Source organism: Panthera onca, chromosome C2, assembly GCF_046562875.1.
Source record: "Panthera onca isolate mPanOnc1 chromosome C2, mPanOnc1 haplotype 2, whole genome shotgun sequence".
NCBI classification, from domain to species: domain Eukaryota; kingdom Metazoa; phylum Chordata; class Mammalia; order Carnivora; family Felidae; genus Panthera; species Panthera onca.
The window spans coordinates 86,221,552-86,238,180 of NC_138347.1; the positions used below are offsets into that span (position 1 = coordinate 86,221,552).

The following is a 16,629-nucleotide window of genomic DNA, read 5'->3' on the forward strand; positions in this document are numbered from 1 at the left end:
CATTGGGGGAAAAGGGGCTAATATTAATAAAATTACACCAAAGTCTGTTTAAAAAAAAGAAAGAAAGAAAACACTCAAAAAGGAAACAAGTGGGGGTAGGAAGTAAAGATGACACACTATCCCAATCAAATATTTTAAGTTTTAAGTAATCACTACACCCAACGTGGGGCTCAAACTCACGACCAAGATCAAAAGTCAGATGTTCTGTGGACTCAGCCAGCCAGGCACCCCTATGCCTACCAAATAGTAAAGCTTATTTTAAAGCTACAATAACCAAGATAAAAGAAAACACATTTTAAAGGAAAACAGATTCCAGAAACAGGTCCAAGTCACTTAGGAAATTACAAATAGAGGGAGGAATGGATTGTTTTTAAATGGTACTGGGACACCTGGATAATTATTGGAAAAAAAATGAAATAGATGTTTTCACCAAAAATAGAATTAATGGATGAAAGACCCAAAGTGTTTTAAATCAATAAAGATCCCAAACCACAAGTTACTTTTAACTTCAGAGTAAGGACGTCCTTTCTAACCAAATAAACAAAACCCAAAAGCCACAAAAAGTTTGACAAGCTTACAATACCTAAAAGCTAAAATAGGTAAACAATCATCACATGAAAAGAGTAGAAGAGGATGGAACACAGCAGAGTTAAATTCCCAATTTATAAGTGTCAAGTGACCTAAAAGCTGAACAAAGCTAATAAGCAAAAGTAACAATGGGTATGAACTATATGAAGGAGTAATCACAGAAAAAGTTGTAATTTCAATAATATACAAATCCTCTTTAAAATCTTATGTTTACTGTCAATTCCTATGAACTTCCCTTTTCTCCTTTCTATCTTGCAGATCCTTCCTTATCAGAATATAAACAGTAACCTCATTTTTTTTAACATTTGCATAATGTATTTAGCAATTTTGAGGTGAGAGCTTAAATTGTGGAAAGAACAAGGTGCACAGAATTATCTACCTAAAAGGCAGAAAACACTACAGCTGAAAAACAGTTTTCAACTTGATGAAGGTAGTCATAGGAGGGTGTAGGGGGTGAATCTTACTGATTAAACAGAAAAAAACATGGTATGAATTACTTCAGGAATGGGAAGAATGAGATTATAAATATAGTCAAATATCAGGACAGATGAATCAGGGACCCTGTCTGTGGAAAAGTTAACTAATAATCCTGAAGATAAAATTTCTACCAGGGCACCTAACTGGCTCAGTAGTAGAGCACACCTGGACCTTGGAACCTTGAGTTCAAGCCACACGTTGGGCGTTAAGTTTACCTAAAAAAAAAAATGTATTTTTCTTTTATAGCCCTTCCAGATCCTTCATTTTTGTAAAAGGGAAGCTGAAACCACATGCACACAGCCCCCAAATTCACTCCATAAGAGGCTGTAAATGCTGAATTTAAAAACTCATCTTCTAGGGGCAACTGGGTGGCTCCACATCAGGTTCGTTACTGTCAGCCTGTTAGCACAGAGCCCGCTTTAGATCCTCTGGCTCCTGTCTCTGTGCCCACCCCCCCCCCCGGGGCTCCCCCAAAATTAAAAACAAATTTTTTAATTCTATATTTCTGGATGCCTTTTCCAATGTGTTAAAACATCACAGCTGATGGCTTAATTATAAGCAAATCTGTGACAAAATACTGTATTTCTAAAAATTAAGTGGATTAAAAAATTATATATTAAAGGCACTGAGCTCAGTTTCTTAGATCCTTTGTTTCCTCTGTGCTAACTCTCCATTTCCCCAGCTACATCAGTAAAAGTTACTGCTGTGCATAAATAGGATTATGAAAACATAACTCATGAGAAAGGAAAAGTTGACAGCATATAAAAATTCACCTCAGGTCTTCCTCTGCCACCACCACCCCCAAAAACTACCCCCAAAAACTACCCCCATGGATTTGATGATCACTTGTTATCCCTCGATCAATTACCTACTTATTTACTGATTGTCTGGCCCCAGTCTACCTTCCTAGCTCTTCACTTCTAATTTAATCTCTCTGGAATCAGGATACATCTTAAAATTGATGGCATCTTAAGAGAACAGCAGATAGGCACATGGCAGCCAGGATATAAATGTCACTGAACACCCTCAAACTCGGTTTGCTTGCAATTTTCTGTGGCACTTGACTGCAACCTCTTGGCATTTCATTCAGCAAACCAACAAAAGCAAGGATAAAGGTTTCTTACCAGAAGGTAGTTCTGTTGACACCTTCTGATAAAATCAAGAAAACACCAGCACCAAAACTTAGAGTGGACGAAAATTCTTGCAAGAAAACCCTGGAGTTAATACAGGAGAGTTTTTTTGTTTTTTTTTTTTAATTTTTTTTTAACGTTTTATTTATTTTTGAGACAGAGAGAGACAGAGCATGAACGGGGGAGGGGCAGAAAGAGAGGGAGACAGAATCGGAAGCAGGCTCCAGGCTCCGAGCCATCAGCCCAGAGCCCGACGCGGGGCTCGAACTCATGGACCGCGAGATCGTGACCTGAGCCGAAGTCGGACGTTTAACCGACTGAGCCACCCAGGCACCCCCAGGAGAGTTCTTTTTAAAGTATGCTTGCAACATCAATGCTCTCTTTGGCACTGAGGAAGATACTGTAAGTAGAAACACAATCACCTGAATGTGAAGATACTTTAACCAATTTAATTTGCTTACTCCTTCCATTTTATGCATTCAAATGTTTAAGAAACCCTTCAGGAGCCCCTGGCCCACTCAGTCTTGAGCATGCAACTCTTTCGGGGTTGTAAGTTTGAGCTCCACGTTGAGTGCAGAGATTACTTAAAAAATAAAATACTGAAAAATAAATAAAGGGGTGCCTGGTGGCTCAGTTAAGTGTCCAACTCTTGATTTCGGCTTAGGTCATGATCTCACGCTTCATGAGTTCAAGCCATGCACGGGGCTCTACACTGACAGTGCAGAGCCTGCTTGGAATTCTCTGCCTCTCCCCCACTCTCTCTCAAAATAAATAAACTTTAATAAATAATCTTTCAATAAACATCAACATCCACTAAGATTAACTGGCAATATTTCTTAGTGCCACTTAGAACTGATACCACTTTAGATACAATGAAATTGTACATATCTCCCACGAACTTACCAAATCTGTGTACAGAAAAGTAACCTATTCCTTGGACTCTAAACCCCAATTTCAACTGTACAGGTCATCTCTGCTGCTGGCTCACTCTCCTACCTCAAACCAACATGTCAACAATCAGAATCATCTCTTGTCCTGCTCTGCACTCTACACGTTATGATCCATTTTACAAGGGTAAAAATAAGGCAACTGAATATAGCACACAGTATTTCTCAACCAGGGTATTAAGAGAATACATACAATCCATTCACTAAGCATTACCATGTGTGATGAACTTCTCTCCCATGCATCTAGAATGGTACAAGCTATGCACTAACCTCGGAAAAATTAAAGAAAATAGTGCTTCTATATAATTCAGATGAGAAACTCTATCAGATTATAACGGACTTAGATAATAGGTTCCCAAATACAGGTCATCATCATTGCCTAATTTTTTATGTCTCAATTTGTAAGCTGAAGGAATCAAAGCTTCTTAAATCAAGGTATTCCCACGCACTCAAAGGTGTGCCAGAAGTACTTAAAACTACTCCTCTCCCTAAAAAAATACCATCTAAAAACCTTCCTCCCAGTGCTTTTATGTCAAGTAATATTTCACATTTAAACATTTTATGTTTCTGGACTATATATTCAGGTAACAGATATAAAAAGACCTCATTAAGGAAGGGGGAAAACATTCTTGCTAAAAAGACTAGAGTGCAATGGTTTCACTGTTTTGGGTTTGTTTTTTTAAGATTTTTTAATTTTTAAGTAATCTCTACACCCAACATGGGACTTGAACTCACGACCCTGAGACCAAGAGTCCTATGCTCTTCCAACTGAGCCAGCCAGGTGCCCCCAGTGTTTTCGCTGTTAAAGACTGGGTGGCATATACACTACTTACTATGTGATTGGTAAAACAAGAGGGCCCCAGGGCAGTAAGGTAAGGATAAGACTCCTAGGTGGCTGCATTTTTGCTACAAAACATGTCACACATCCTTCAAGGACTCTTTACGGTCTTCCCAGAGCACTCCAGAAGACTTTCTGCAGCAATTCTCAGGATATTCTATCAACCCTGAATGAGACCCAGCTCTCCTGGATGCTGGATATCCTCCTCATTATTCCCACACATGCAAAAACAAAACAAAACACCTTTAAAACAACAGATGATTTTTTAATACATGGTACTAGCACATTTGCCTATGAATATTCAAACATAAGTCTTATAATTAAGATAAAATAAATGAAAACACCACAAAAGAATTTAGGAAATTATATGTATAAACATGACACAGGCTGTGTTTAGCCAGGACTAGAAACTCTGGTTTCTGTCGAGGAAAAAAATAGTTCAGTATGTAAAACATAAAACTTCTCTACAACCCAGAGATACCAAAAAGTCAACAAGAATTAAATGAGAAGGGGACACTCTTAACAATAAATGAATCCTAAGAGATCTCAAAAAGTGACAAAAGGCACAACAGGAATATGGGCAAACATCGAACAATTTACAGAAAAGCAGATCCAAATGGCCAACAAAACATTAAAATTCTCACATAGAAATCTGCAAATCAAAGTTCCGATATGATAATCCTTTAGGTCCAACAGAAACTGGCCAAAATTAAAGATTATAGAACCAATTTTCTGGCAACGATGTAAAGAAAAGCATTTACATTTACTGACGGAGGAAATACAAAGGGTCAAGCCCTGTGGCAAGTAATGTTAACATTTATTAAAGTTAAAAAAGCTCTCTTCCACCAACCTATCCCATTCTTTGAAACTTATCCAATGGAAACATGTGGAGTAGCAAAAATGTGAGAACAAAGTGAGTGTCTATTAACTGGGGAATGGCTGGATTTCATAATTCTTGCCATGGAACATTATATGACCATTTAAAAATAAATTACACTCCAAGTGAAAACAGCCAAAATAGATTATCATACTTACATAGAGCAATACTAAAAAAAAAACAAACAAACAAACAAAAAAAAACCCTACATTCGTGCATGGATATTTATCTATGCACCATTATAGGAGTACAGAGAAAAATCTAGTACGATACGCTCTGGTTATGCTACCTAAAATGGAGTGTGAATGAGAGGAGATTAAGTGGCAAATGGGAGCAAGGAAAAAAACTTAAAGCAAGTTCATGAATACTTAATGCATGGGTGTATAATTATACATATGTGTATGTATAAATATATCTTAAAACACTTTGTCAACCAGCACTTTTTCCATACAGCACATTTATACACTTTTTTAATTTTTCCGTCTCTAGAGATCTCAATTCTGCATTCTAATTAACAAACTAGTTTGATGCTTACAACACCTAAAAGATGTGAATTGTAATTTGATTCCAGTAGCAGGCACAACCATTCAAGACTGATACTGCAATCAAATTTAACTTCAAACAGTATTTTTTTGAAGGGGCGCCGGGGTGACTCATTTGGTTAAGTGCCCGACTTCAGCTCAGGTCATAACCTCACAGTTTGAGGGTTCAAGCCCCACATCAGGCTCTGTGCTGACAGCTGAGAGCCTGGAGCCTGCTTCAGATTCTGTGTCTCCCTCTCTCTCTGCCCCTCCCCGGCTCTCACTCTCACTCTCTCTCTCAAAATTAAACATTAAAAAAAAAAAAAATGTGTTTTTTTTTTTTAAACCTACATAACTAAATCTAGAAATGGACATCATTTCAAATCAATGGACACATGTTCCACAGATAAAAGTCTGCAAATTTACTAAATACGTTATACATTAAATTATTGGATAATGGGGTAAATTTTACCAGGGAAAAAATTATTTCAGGTAAACCTCCAGCATTCCTTAGTATTGAGCACTTAAGAGTTCTGAATAAAAAAAAAAAAAGAAAATGACAATGAGGCACCTGGGTGGCTCAATGACTTTGGCTCAGGTTGCAATCTCGTGGTTTCTGAGTTTGAGCCCCGTGTTGGGTTCTGTGCTGACGGCTTGGAGCCTGGAAACCTGCTTTGGATTCTGTGTCTCCCTCTCTATCTGCCCGTCCTCTATTCATGCTCTGTCTCCCTCTCTCAAAAATAAACATTAAAAAATAAATAAATAAATAAATAAAATAAATCTTAAAAAAAATAAAAATAAATTTTAAAAAATGACAATATGAGAATTTCCTAAGGATGTATAAATACCTACTAATGCTTACATACCACAATGTTCTTGGATTGTTAATTTCACAAATTTATAATACCCAACAGTTCTCCTTGAAAATGGAATTACTTGAGGCACCTGGGTGGCTCAGTTAAGCATCCGACTTCGGCTCAGGTCACAATCTCATGATTTGTGAGTTCGAGTCCAGCACTGGGCTCTGTGCTGACATCTCAGAGCCTGCAGCCTGCATCAGATTATGTGTATCCTCTCTCTGCCCCTCCCCAACTTGGGGTCTGTCTCTCTAGGTCTGTCAAAAAATAAATGAAAAAAAAATAAAAGAAAAGAAAATGGAATCACTTACTGGTTCCACATGGCCACCCAAAACTATTGTGACCTTTCCAGTTGCAAAGAGTTGAAGTTCCCTATGGTTCTATGTATCCATAAAATTCAGTGATAACATCAGAACTCAACAAGGATCAATATGTAAGCCTTAAAAAAGTTTAATATTCAGGGCGCTTGGGTGGCTCAGTCGGTTGAGCGTCCGACTTCGGCCCGAGTCACGATCTCGCAGTCCGTGAGTTCGAGCCCCGCGTGGGGCTCTGGGCTGATGGCTCAGGGCCTGGAGCCTGCTTCCGATTCTGTCTCCCTCTCTCTCTGCCCCTCCCCCGTTCATGCTCGGTCTCTGTCTCAAAAATAAATAAACGTTAAAAAAAAAAAAAATTTAATATTCAAGTAATCCCTACACCCAACATGGGGCTTTAACTCAAGACCCTGATATCAAGAATTGCATGCTCTTCAAAGCTAACCAGATGCCTCCCCCCCCAAAAAATTTTAAATTGAATGAATCAAAATCAGAAATGATGAAGTCAATTTTGTGTATATGCTATTATATTGCCTAAGTTTAAAAACAAATCAAAGAATGTCTTGAAGCCAAGAATGACTGAATCACTTGTTCATTCAACAAACACATAAGGAAGGTCTACTATGTACTAAATACACATTCTCAAGTCACTGGAAAATTTAAGACTTGAAAATATCCTACCACCTGAAAAACTATAAAAGCAAAAGGTTACAAAACGGGAAAGAAAGAAGAAAAGTTTTACTATTATTAATTAGCTATTGTTAAGAAAGGTGGAGATACAGAAGCCTGAGAGAAATTCTTGACCCTGAAGAGATCACAAGGAATGCATGTGCTTCTGCCAACAATAACTACAAACTTCATAAGTTATTACTGGGGGAGACTGCTACTCATTCTCCCAAAAAGGCTAAGCAAAAAATGCTGGGGCTTAGAGTAAAGGAGACAAGTTAAAACAACTGATAATTAACTGAGATTTAATGTTGGCCAAATTTTGCCACAGCTTTCAGCATCTTTTAATATAAGCACAAATAAAATAATTCTACGTTTTTTTAATTTTTTTTAATGTTTATTTATTTTTGAGACAGAGAGAGTGCGAGCAGGGGAGGGACAGAGAAGGAGGGAGACAAAGAATCTGAAGCAGGCTCCAGGTTCTGAGCTATCAGCACAGAGCCAGAGGTGGGGCTTGAACCCACGAACCATGAGTTCATGACCTGAGCTGAAGTTGGAGGCTTAACCTACTGAGCCACCCAGGCGCCCCAAAGAATTATACATTTAAATATACACATTCAGACCCCTAAGAATTGTACATTTAAATATACACATTCAGAACAACAAAGCAACCCTTTGTGTTGCTTCATTTTGTTTTGCTCAAGGTATTTAAGACTTGGTACTAGGAAATTTAACAGGGCTATCAAAAATCTCTTATTATTGGCTAAACATCCACCAAAGAATGTTCTAAAGCCTTTTAATATTCAACACTATGTGGCCAGATTACCCAGAGGTGCCATGTCATAAGAAAATTTGAATGTGAATAAGAAAATGTGAATAGTAAGTTTCATGCAGTTGGCCCTTAGGGGTACCCACCATGTGTATTATCTGATTCCCCCAAACTTAATACTAATAGACTACTATTGACCAGAAGCCTTACCAATTAGTCTATTAACACGTTTTATATGTTATATATACTCTTGTTACAGTAAAGCTAGAGAAAAATGTTAAGAAAATCACAACAAAAACATTATATGTAAGAGGACACACATAGTTCAAACCCATGTTGTTAAAAGGTCAACTTTATATGCATATAGGAAGCATTTCAAATATTTCCCAAGATACTTCATACAAGGAATAATGTAAAGCCAGGAGAGGACAGTATATTTAAATCATAACTGTCTAGCATAAATTATAATCTGAGGCAAATATCTAAAGATTCTAGTAACCATACTAAAGTTTAAAAAAAAAAAAACAGGCAAAATTAACTTCAAAATTACCCCAATATATCCAAAATACTATTTTAACATGTAATCAAGATTCTAAAATTATGATGTCCTACCTTCTTTTTTTCATACTAACTCTTTGAAATTCAATATAGATTTTACAATTAAAGCACATCTCAATTCGCACTAACATACTTCAGCCCTGTGGCTTATGGCTATCATATTGGAAAGAAATTTTTGTAATGTGAAGGCACAGATCAAATCATTTCTCCAGGAATCCTCTCAATTAGTTCCGGACTCCAACTGTATTAATATGTATTAATAGCTTGTTAGTAACTGTATCTAACTAATAATAGTTTCTTAAGCTATATATTTGTACTTTTAAAAAAAAAAATCACACTTTGAGGCAGAAAAGAAAGGCCCTGGCAGGCCAACAGGCTCAAAGAAGATGAAGAGGAAGAAAATGAAGATGAAGAGGAAAAAAAAAGAATAACTGGCTATCCTGTAACGATGTGTGTAGAGTGGGTGTGTACTCAGCCGACTGTTCTAAGAATGTGAACTCAAGTGCAGCTCAATAAAAGCTGTACAGATTGTTATACAGCTGATAACATTCTTTGTAGAGAAAATACTTTTTAAAATGCAGGTTGTAGCTTTTTGAAGGGCTACTACAGTTAAATTTTTAAAGCTCCTGATGGTGAATGTTTCTAATTTATTAACTTGTGTACTGTAGCACAGCAAACTTGTAGAAATTAACATCCATAGTAAATTCTGGGTTTTTTTTTTTTAATGTTACATTTTGGGTTTTTTTAATGTGTGATAAAATTATGTGTATTTTTAAAAATCACACTTTAGTGAAGTCTGAAAGACCAGTGGGAACCATGAATCAGTCTATTAATTTTATGGACCTGGATTCACTTGGTCTCATTTCCTCAGTTGTTTATAACATTATCTCCCCTTCACTGTGATTGAGAAGACTAAATGAAATAAGTTCATGAAAAGTACCTGTGCAGTCTGATGGATAGCCTGGGTGCCAATAAACAGTAGCTTTGTTAGGAGCTAAATGAGACCTAAATGAACCTAGCAGAGACCACTTGATAAACTGTTAAATCTAACTGCCTAATACTGCAGATGAAAGAAAGAAAAAAGGTCTTACAACCACCTAGTACAAGAAGTGGAGTCACTCATGGAACAAATATTGCTCTTCTCACTATTTAAAAAAAGAGGGCAGCTCCTGGGTGGCTCAGTAGGTTAAGCATCCAACTCTTGATTTAGGCTCAGGTCATGAGCTCACGGTTGAAGAGATCTAGCCCCACACTGAGCTCTGCACTGGCAGTGTGGAGGCTGCTTGAGGTTCTTTCTACCCCCCCCCCTTCCCCCACTGGAGTTCTTTCTCTCAAAATAAACATACATTTAAAAAATGGGGGGGGGGGGCACACCTGGGTGGTCTCTGACTTCAGCCCAGGTCACTATCTCAAGGTTTGTGAGTTCAAGCTCACAAACTTGGGATTCTCTCAACCCCCCTGCCCCTCCCTCACTCGTGCGCTAGCATACTGAGATCTCAAGATAAACTTTAAAAAAAAAAAAAAAAAAAAAAAAAAAAAAAAAAAAAAAAAAAAAAAAAAAAGCTAGTTTGGGACACCTGGCTGGCTCCATCAGAAGAGCATGGTGATCTCAGGGTCAGGAGTTTGAGCCCAACAATAGGTGTAAAGATTGCTTAAAAAAAAATAGTAAAATTTTTTTAAAATGAGCCACATGGGTGGCTCAGTTGGTTGAATATCTGACTCTTGATTTGGGCTCAGATCTTATGTCCTGGGGTCGTGGGATCAAACTCCACGTGGGGCTCCAAGCTGAGCATGGAGCCTGCTTGGGATGTTCTCTCTCCCTTTCTGCCCCCTCCCCCCCACCCATGCATACACACTCTAAAATAAAAAACATAAAAATTTTAAAAAGCTAGTTTGCTACATCCTTAACACTGTGGTAAAACCTCACTTCTCGAATTATCAAGTGTCTGCCTTGTCTAATTAAAATACATTATAAGCTCACTACCCTGAGATTTCCTTTGAAGATCCTCTAATGTCACACTAAACTAGGCACTGGAAGTGAGAAGCCCTAGATTTAAATCTCTTTTCGGCTACAGTGTAGTCTTGGACAAAGTTATGGGTTATTGTCAGTTTCCTAATATATAAAATGGGAATAAAAACACATGCCTCATGGAGCCTTTGAGACAAAAAAAAAAAATCAGAAAATACATATAAGCTTCATAGACTATCCAGCAAATAACAGGCACTTATAGTAAACTATTATTTAAAATAACCCACACAAGAATCTGATGTTACAGAAAATGTACAGGTGCATGAAAACATGGAAAAGAATATGTTTTCTCTTAATACATAAAGCCAAGGCCTTGATGATTTATGTCTAGGTAGATAAATTTTTTTCATTTTTTGCTTTTCTGTTTTCAGGTTTTTTATACTTACATGCTACTTTTTTTATGTTTATTTTTGAGAGAGAGAGGGAGGGAGGGAGGGAGGGAGGGAGGGAGAGACACACAGGAAGAGAAAGAAAGGGAAAGAATCCCAAGCCGACTCTGCGCTGTCCAAGCAGAGCTCCACTCAGGGCTCAAACTCACAACAGGGAGATCAGATCATGACCTGAGCTGAAATCAAGAGTCAGCCACTTAACCAGCTGAGCCACCAAGGCACCCCTACATACTGCTTTTATCAAAACTTTACAGACAGCATTTAAGTTTAATTTTTAAAAATTAAGTGGCCTTTCCAGTTAAATCTTAGTTCTTTTACATTTTAATAAAAAGACATTTTTTTTAACATTTATGAGACAGGGAGAGACAGAGCATGAACGGGGGAGGGTCAGAGAGAGAAGGAGACACAGAATCTGAAACAGGCTCCAGGCTCTGAGCTGTCAGCACAGAGCCCGATGCGGGGCTCGAACCCACAGACCATAAGATCATGACCTGAGCCGAAGTCGGGACGCTTAAACCGACTGAGTCACCCAGGCGCCCCTCAAAAGACATTTTAAAACATTTAAAACAACTAGGACAATCTTTGGAATTTCCACATCTGTGTAGATACCCCATTTGTACATGTATTAAATTTAATAATAAAAAAAGGTACAACTAAAAATCTTTAAAATATCTGGAAATGTAGGGTTTTAATTTAACAGTTTCCCTAATATTAATCAGCCACCAGGAAGCCTGAGTGGCTCAGTGGGTTAGCATGTGACTCTTGATTGATTTCAACTCAAGTCATGATCTCAGTTTGTGAGATTGAGCCCCAAACTGGGCTCTGTGCTGTCAGCACAGAGCTTGCTTGGGATGTGCTCTCTCCCCCTCTCCCTCAAATATAAATGAACTTCAAAAAAAAAAAGAAAAAAAGAAAAAAAAAAGTAGCCACCATCTTTTCCCAAATTATTAATCTGCACAAAGAAATCAATATGCTAAACTAACTTTGAAAGATCAGTACACTCCCAGAAAACTCCTTTACTAAAGTTCTATAGGTTTTACAACATTTATTAATGTTAATAAACCTATTGCCTAATTTACTCTCTCAAACTTCATTTTAATATTAAGGTAAAGTAATGGGAAATTTTGGAAACACTGCATTGCTCTGAAATTTGTAGTCAAGGAATCCCTGGGTGGCTCAGTCCATTGAGCGACTGACTCTTGGTTTTGGCTCAGGTCATATCTCGAGGTTCAGGAGTTTGGGCCCTGCATCAGGCTCAGTGCTGACAGTGGGGAGCCTGCTTGGGATTCTCTCTCTCCCTCTCTTCTGCCCCTCCCCACCGCTCTCAAAATAAATAAACTTACAATTAAAAAACAAAATGAAATTTGGAGTCAGTAAAAGCAGAAATCATAGTGCTCTGAAAGTAATTCTTTTACAAAAAAGGCCTGAAATTTCATTCATCCATCTTAGAGATTACATATTTGCTTGGAACACCATGGAAACTTTCCTTTACATCAGCTAGGAATTGAGGGGTTACTTTCAACTTCCATTTAAATGATATTCTGCCCATGGCTATGCAAGTTGCGATGCAATTACAAAGCCCATTTATATAATAAATCAGTTAAAAAGCATTTTAATGACTCCAAATGGGCATAAGGTTTTTTTTTTTGGATGGTAATAGAAATGTTCTAAAGTAAGGTTGTGATAAGGTTTACACAACTCTATAAATACGCTAACAATCATAAAATGTAAATTCTATCTTAAATATTTTTTTAGAAAAGCTCCTTAAATGGCCAGTAGTATAAACCCTAAGATGTCTCACTCTAGGTAGAAAAGGCTATAAACACAAATTTTTATATAAAATTATATCCCCTATCAGGTACTTAATTAACATATCTCCCATTAATGTATCAAGATTTTTATCTCTTTAACAACTATAGATCCACTTGTCGTTTAAAAAAAAAAAGGCAAGATGCAAAACATATTACGTGTTTTGTTTTTTGGGGTTTTTACCGAAGAAAAAAACGATCCTAATTTTAGGTCACATCTTCAGCTTTTCACTGATTCCAATTAACTTGTAAAATGCAGTTTCAGTTCCACCAGAAAATTTGTAATAAAGGTCTACAGAACACTGCCTCAAGGAATGGTGACACTGGCTACTAAACCCAGGACTCTGAAATTCTTCTACTGAGATTTACAACATTTACAGCTGTGTGTGTATATGGGGGGAAGGGGGAAAAAAAAGGAAAATCAGAATCACCTGCACATTGAAAAAGAAAAAAAAACACTATGAAACAATAAACTAAAATGTTAACAGTTGTTATCCCAAGGCAACTTTTGTTTTGAAAATGCCCTCACTGACCACTATTATTGTTTAAATTAAGAAATTTTACTTAAAATTAAACTGCTGCTATGCTAAATATAAGAAACCAGACTCAAAATACTAATCAGCATAGTGTATGAATCTATTTATAGGACATTCTGGAAAAGGCAAAACTATGAGGACAGGAAAACCCCCTTGGATCTGAGGGTGAGAAGACAGGATGATTACAAAGAGGCATAAGGAAGACTGGGGGGCACAGTGGAACTCTTCTTTCTCTTCAATGTTGATGGTGGTTACACAACATTTTACCAAAGCTCATGTAATTGTGTACCAGAATAGGTGAATTTTACCACATGCAAATTAACCTAAAAACTCATATACTTAAAAATACTATTGCTTGTGCCATAAATCAATTTTTCCCCAAGTAGGCAATTCTGTGGATTAAAAAAATTGGTAATCTGAACTACTTCAGACCCTTCATTTTACACAAAAGAAAACGGACTCGAGATTTATTCAAGAGTCCACTGGCAGATAATGGTAAACTGAAGTAGAGACCTAGAATTCCCATTTATTTAACTTCAAATCCAGGGCTCCTTCCACTTCACCATTCCCACTCTTTTCAGACTTCTAAAGATCTCAGTTTCCACAAAGTACAAGTGGATTATGACAGGACATAAAATTCTGTATGTTCAAGTGCAATTATTTTGGTACAATGTGGCTAGGATCTTTCCCAACCTCTGCAAAAGAACCACCTTTATTTATGAAGTAAAAATAAGTAATGGACTCAAAATCTAAGTAGAATCAAGTAGATTTGTAGAGTATGAGTAAGAATCCACAATACTTTAGAGTTCCAAAATGGGAATATTGTGAATTTAATTTTTAAAAAACTATGAAAAACCCAAGACTGTAAAAAACAATCTTTAAAGTTTTAGTAAACTGATGACCTTACATAATGAATCTTACAAAATAAAAATAAGAAATGAAAAACAGCTTATTTAGCAACCAACACAATACTTTGGCTAAACAAGAAATGTTCTACCATCTACATGCTGTGAAATGATTTAAGACAAAAAATCTTTTTTCTATTTTCAATTTGCCAAGAGGAAAGAAAAGTATACCTCCATTACACAATTGTATCAGCAAAGAGTAGGAATCTGAAACTTTTCCGGGGGGGGGGGGGGGGGGGGGGGCAAAAAACGATGAACCTTACCTACCCTTAACAGAAGTATGGCAAGCCCATTCTTTGTGCACTGTGCCACAACTGTGTTGTATCTAGGGTCTGAGAAGGCAACCACTAGATTTCAATAACAGAAGTCAATGAAATATCTACTCAAATTTCACTTGGGTCTTGTCTGACACCAAGTTTTAAATCTTAACTGCTAATACATCTAGTCAAGCAAAAAGACTCCTTTCCACCAGGCAGTCAGTTTTCACTTCATGTTGACCACCTAAGGCGACTTAAACTTGTAAAAAGCTTAGGGAGATCCTTTAGACGCCAACTGCGATTCCCCACCATGCTACTACCACGTGACAGTTAAACCAAATCCACACAGCTTATCAGTAAACTACAAAAGGAAAACAACGCTGAAATAGGAAATTACGACCATCAAGTAAAACAAAATCCTGTGGGTTGAAACGTACGCCGAAATGAAACCCTGGGAGAATGCATTCTGCGTACGCACAATACTCCTGTTTTAGGAGAAGGCCCTTCATAAAAATAGCCAGGACTCTCAAACATTTGAGATCCTGGCTTAGTGAGATTGACTGACAGACAACAGCTGGGGAGATTTTGTATTGATCTCGAAACATTGTGGTGGTATACTTTTGGAGAAAGAATCGGGACAAGGGACCTTTATATTGGCAAAACTAAATTGTAAGGATTTCATTTTCAGTTATGTGACCCCTGCACTGGAAGCCCCCACTAAATTCCTCTACTCTCGAATTCCTCTTCTGTTTTCCAGCCCGATCCCGTAATGCATCTCCCGGTGCAAACAAACAAAAAACCTCGTGGGGAAGAAAAAAAATCAACACTTCTTTCCAAAAACACTGGGCAATATAAAGAAACTAGTCACCTCCCCACCCGTCTCCCTTATCGATTTCATTTTTTAAATCTTGCTTTAAAGCCTATAACTCTAACCTTTTCTTCCGTAATAGAGGGGCTAAGGCGCCGCCCAAATTCCCAGGCCGCAAAAATATTTCAACCCGCCACATTAAAAGGTTTTCCTGTTTTCCCTTCGATCCTAACCCTCAATTCGGTACCCGCTTCCCAATCAGACACTGAAGTTTATTAGCCCAAAACCCTAAAACAAAGGTGAATTCTTAAGATTCCGCGACGCACCCCCCCCTCAAAGGGGTGGGGAGGGGTCGGAGCAGCGGGCCGACGCGCTCCCGCTCGGCTCAGTCCGAGGGGCGGGGGAGCTGCTGGGACCACACAATCCCACCACCTCCTTTCACGACTCCCCAACCTCCCGGCGCTCAGGCCTACTCCCGGGAAGCTCCCCGCCGCCGAGCAGCGACTGGGCTTCTCTCCACCGGCCAGCCAAGGACTGCACTAGCATCCAAGAAGAAGGTCCATAAGTAGAAAAACACAAGAGGTGTCCGACGTGTTGTTTCAAAACATAACGGAGCCCGGGCCCCCGAGACCGTTAAACCGCGGGTGGAGGGGGGAGAAGCGAGGAAACCAGGAGCCTCGGGCTTCGGCCTGGCCGTCCTTTTCGACCCCAAAGCTCACTCTCCAGGACCACCAGCATTCTCCCAAACCTGACTTAACCCCCACAACACCCGACAAAGCGGCAAAAGGGTCGGTACCTTGTAGAAAGCCCCGTTGGAGCCACGAACCTCCACCGTCAGCTCCGCCATGTTGGAACCGCAAAGGCCGCTGGGAAGAGATTCTAGAAACTTTCCAACCAGAGGGGAGGAGGGGGGAGGGGCGTAAAGGAGGCGGGGGGAGGGGCGGGGAAAACACGGCGGGGACTGGGATCCCCCGCCCCACACCCCTGGGGTCTCACAGCAACGACCCCGACTCTCCCAGTGAGATCCCTCGCTTTCTTACATCACTCGTCCTGGGCTCCGCCCGCCGCCGCCCACGCCCCCGTTCGCCTCCCGACACAATCGCCCGACCTTTGCTGACCCGCCCCTACGTCCCCGCCCTCCAGTGCCCGCGGCTTGCCCGCTCCGGCCAGTGGGTGCCTCCAGCTGCCCAGGCGTGAGCTTCCCTGACGCCGCCTGCCCCACGCATCTGCTTTCCTTGGGGCTCGGGCATTCTGCCCTAAACTTCTTGCAAGTGCTGGTAGCCCTGGAGTAGCTTCCTCACCTACGGAAGGGCAACTTTGGGGGCTCCAATTGTCCACTGGCACAACTTTTGGGCTGA

The 16,629-nt window shown here is 39.1% G+C and overlaps 1 protein-coding gene across 5 annotated transcripts in view; it reads right to left on the reverse strand.

The window, feature by feature from the left end:
• Positions 1-16,291, reverse strand: part of FXR1 (FMR1 autosomal homolog 1) — a 61,275-nt gene extending 44,984 nt beyond the window's left edge. For 3 of the 5 annotated variants that reach the window (XM_060639293.2, XM_060639292.2, XM_060639296.2), the window contains exon 1: positions 16,068-16,289. In XM_060639293.2, the coding sequence (XP_060495276.1) occupies positions 16,068-16,118 (51 nt within the window). In that variant the 5' untranslated portion in view covers positions 16,119-16,289. Of the gene's footprint in view, positions 1-16,067 lie in introns of all 5 variants that reach the window. The other 2 variants (XM_060639291.3, XM_060639294.2) reach the window with 2 other exon arrangements.
• Between the last annotated feature and the right edge of the window lie 338 nt (positions 16,292-16,629).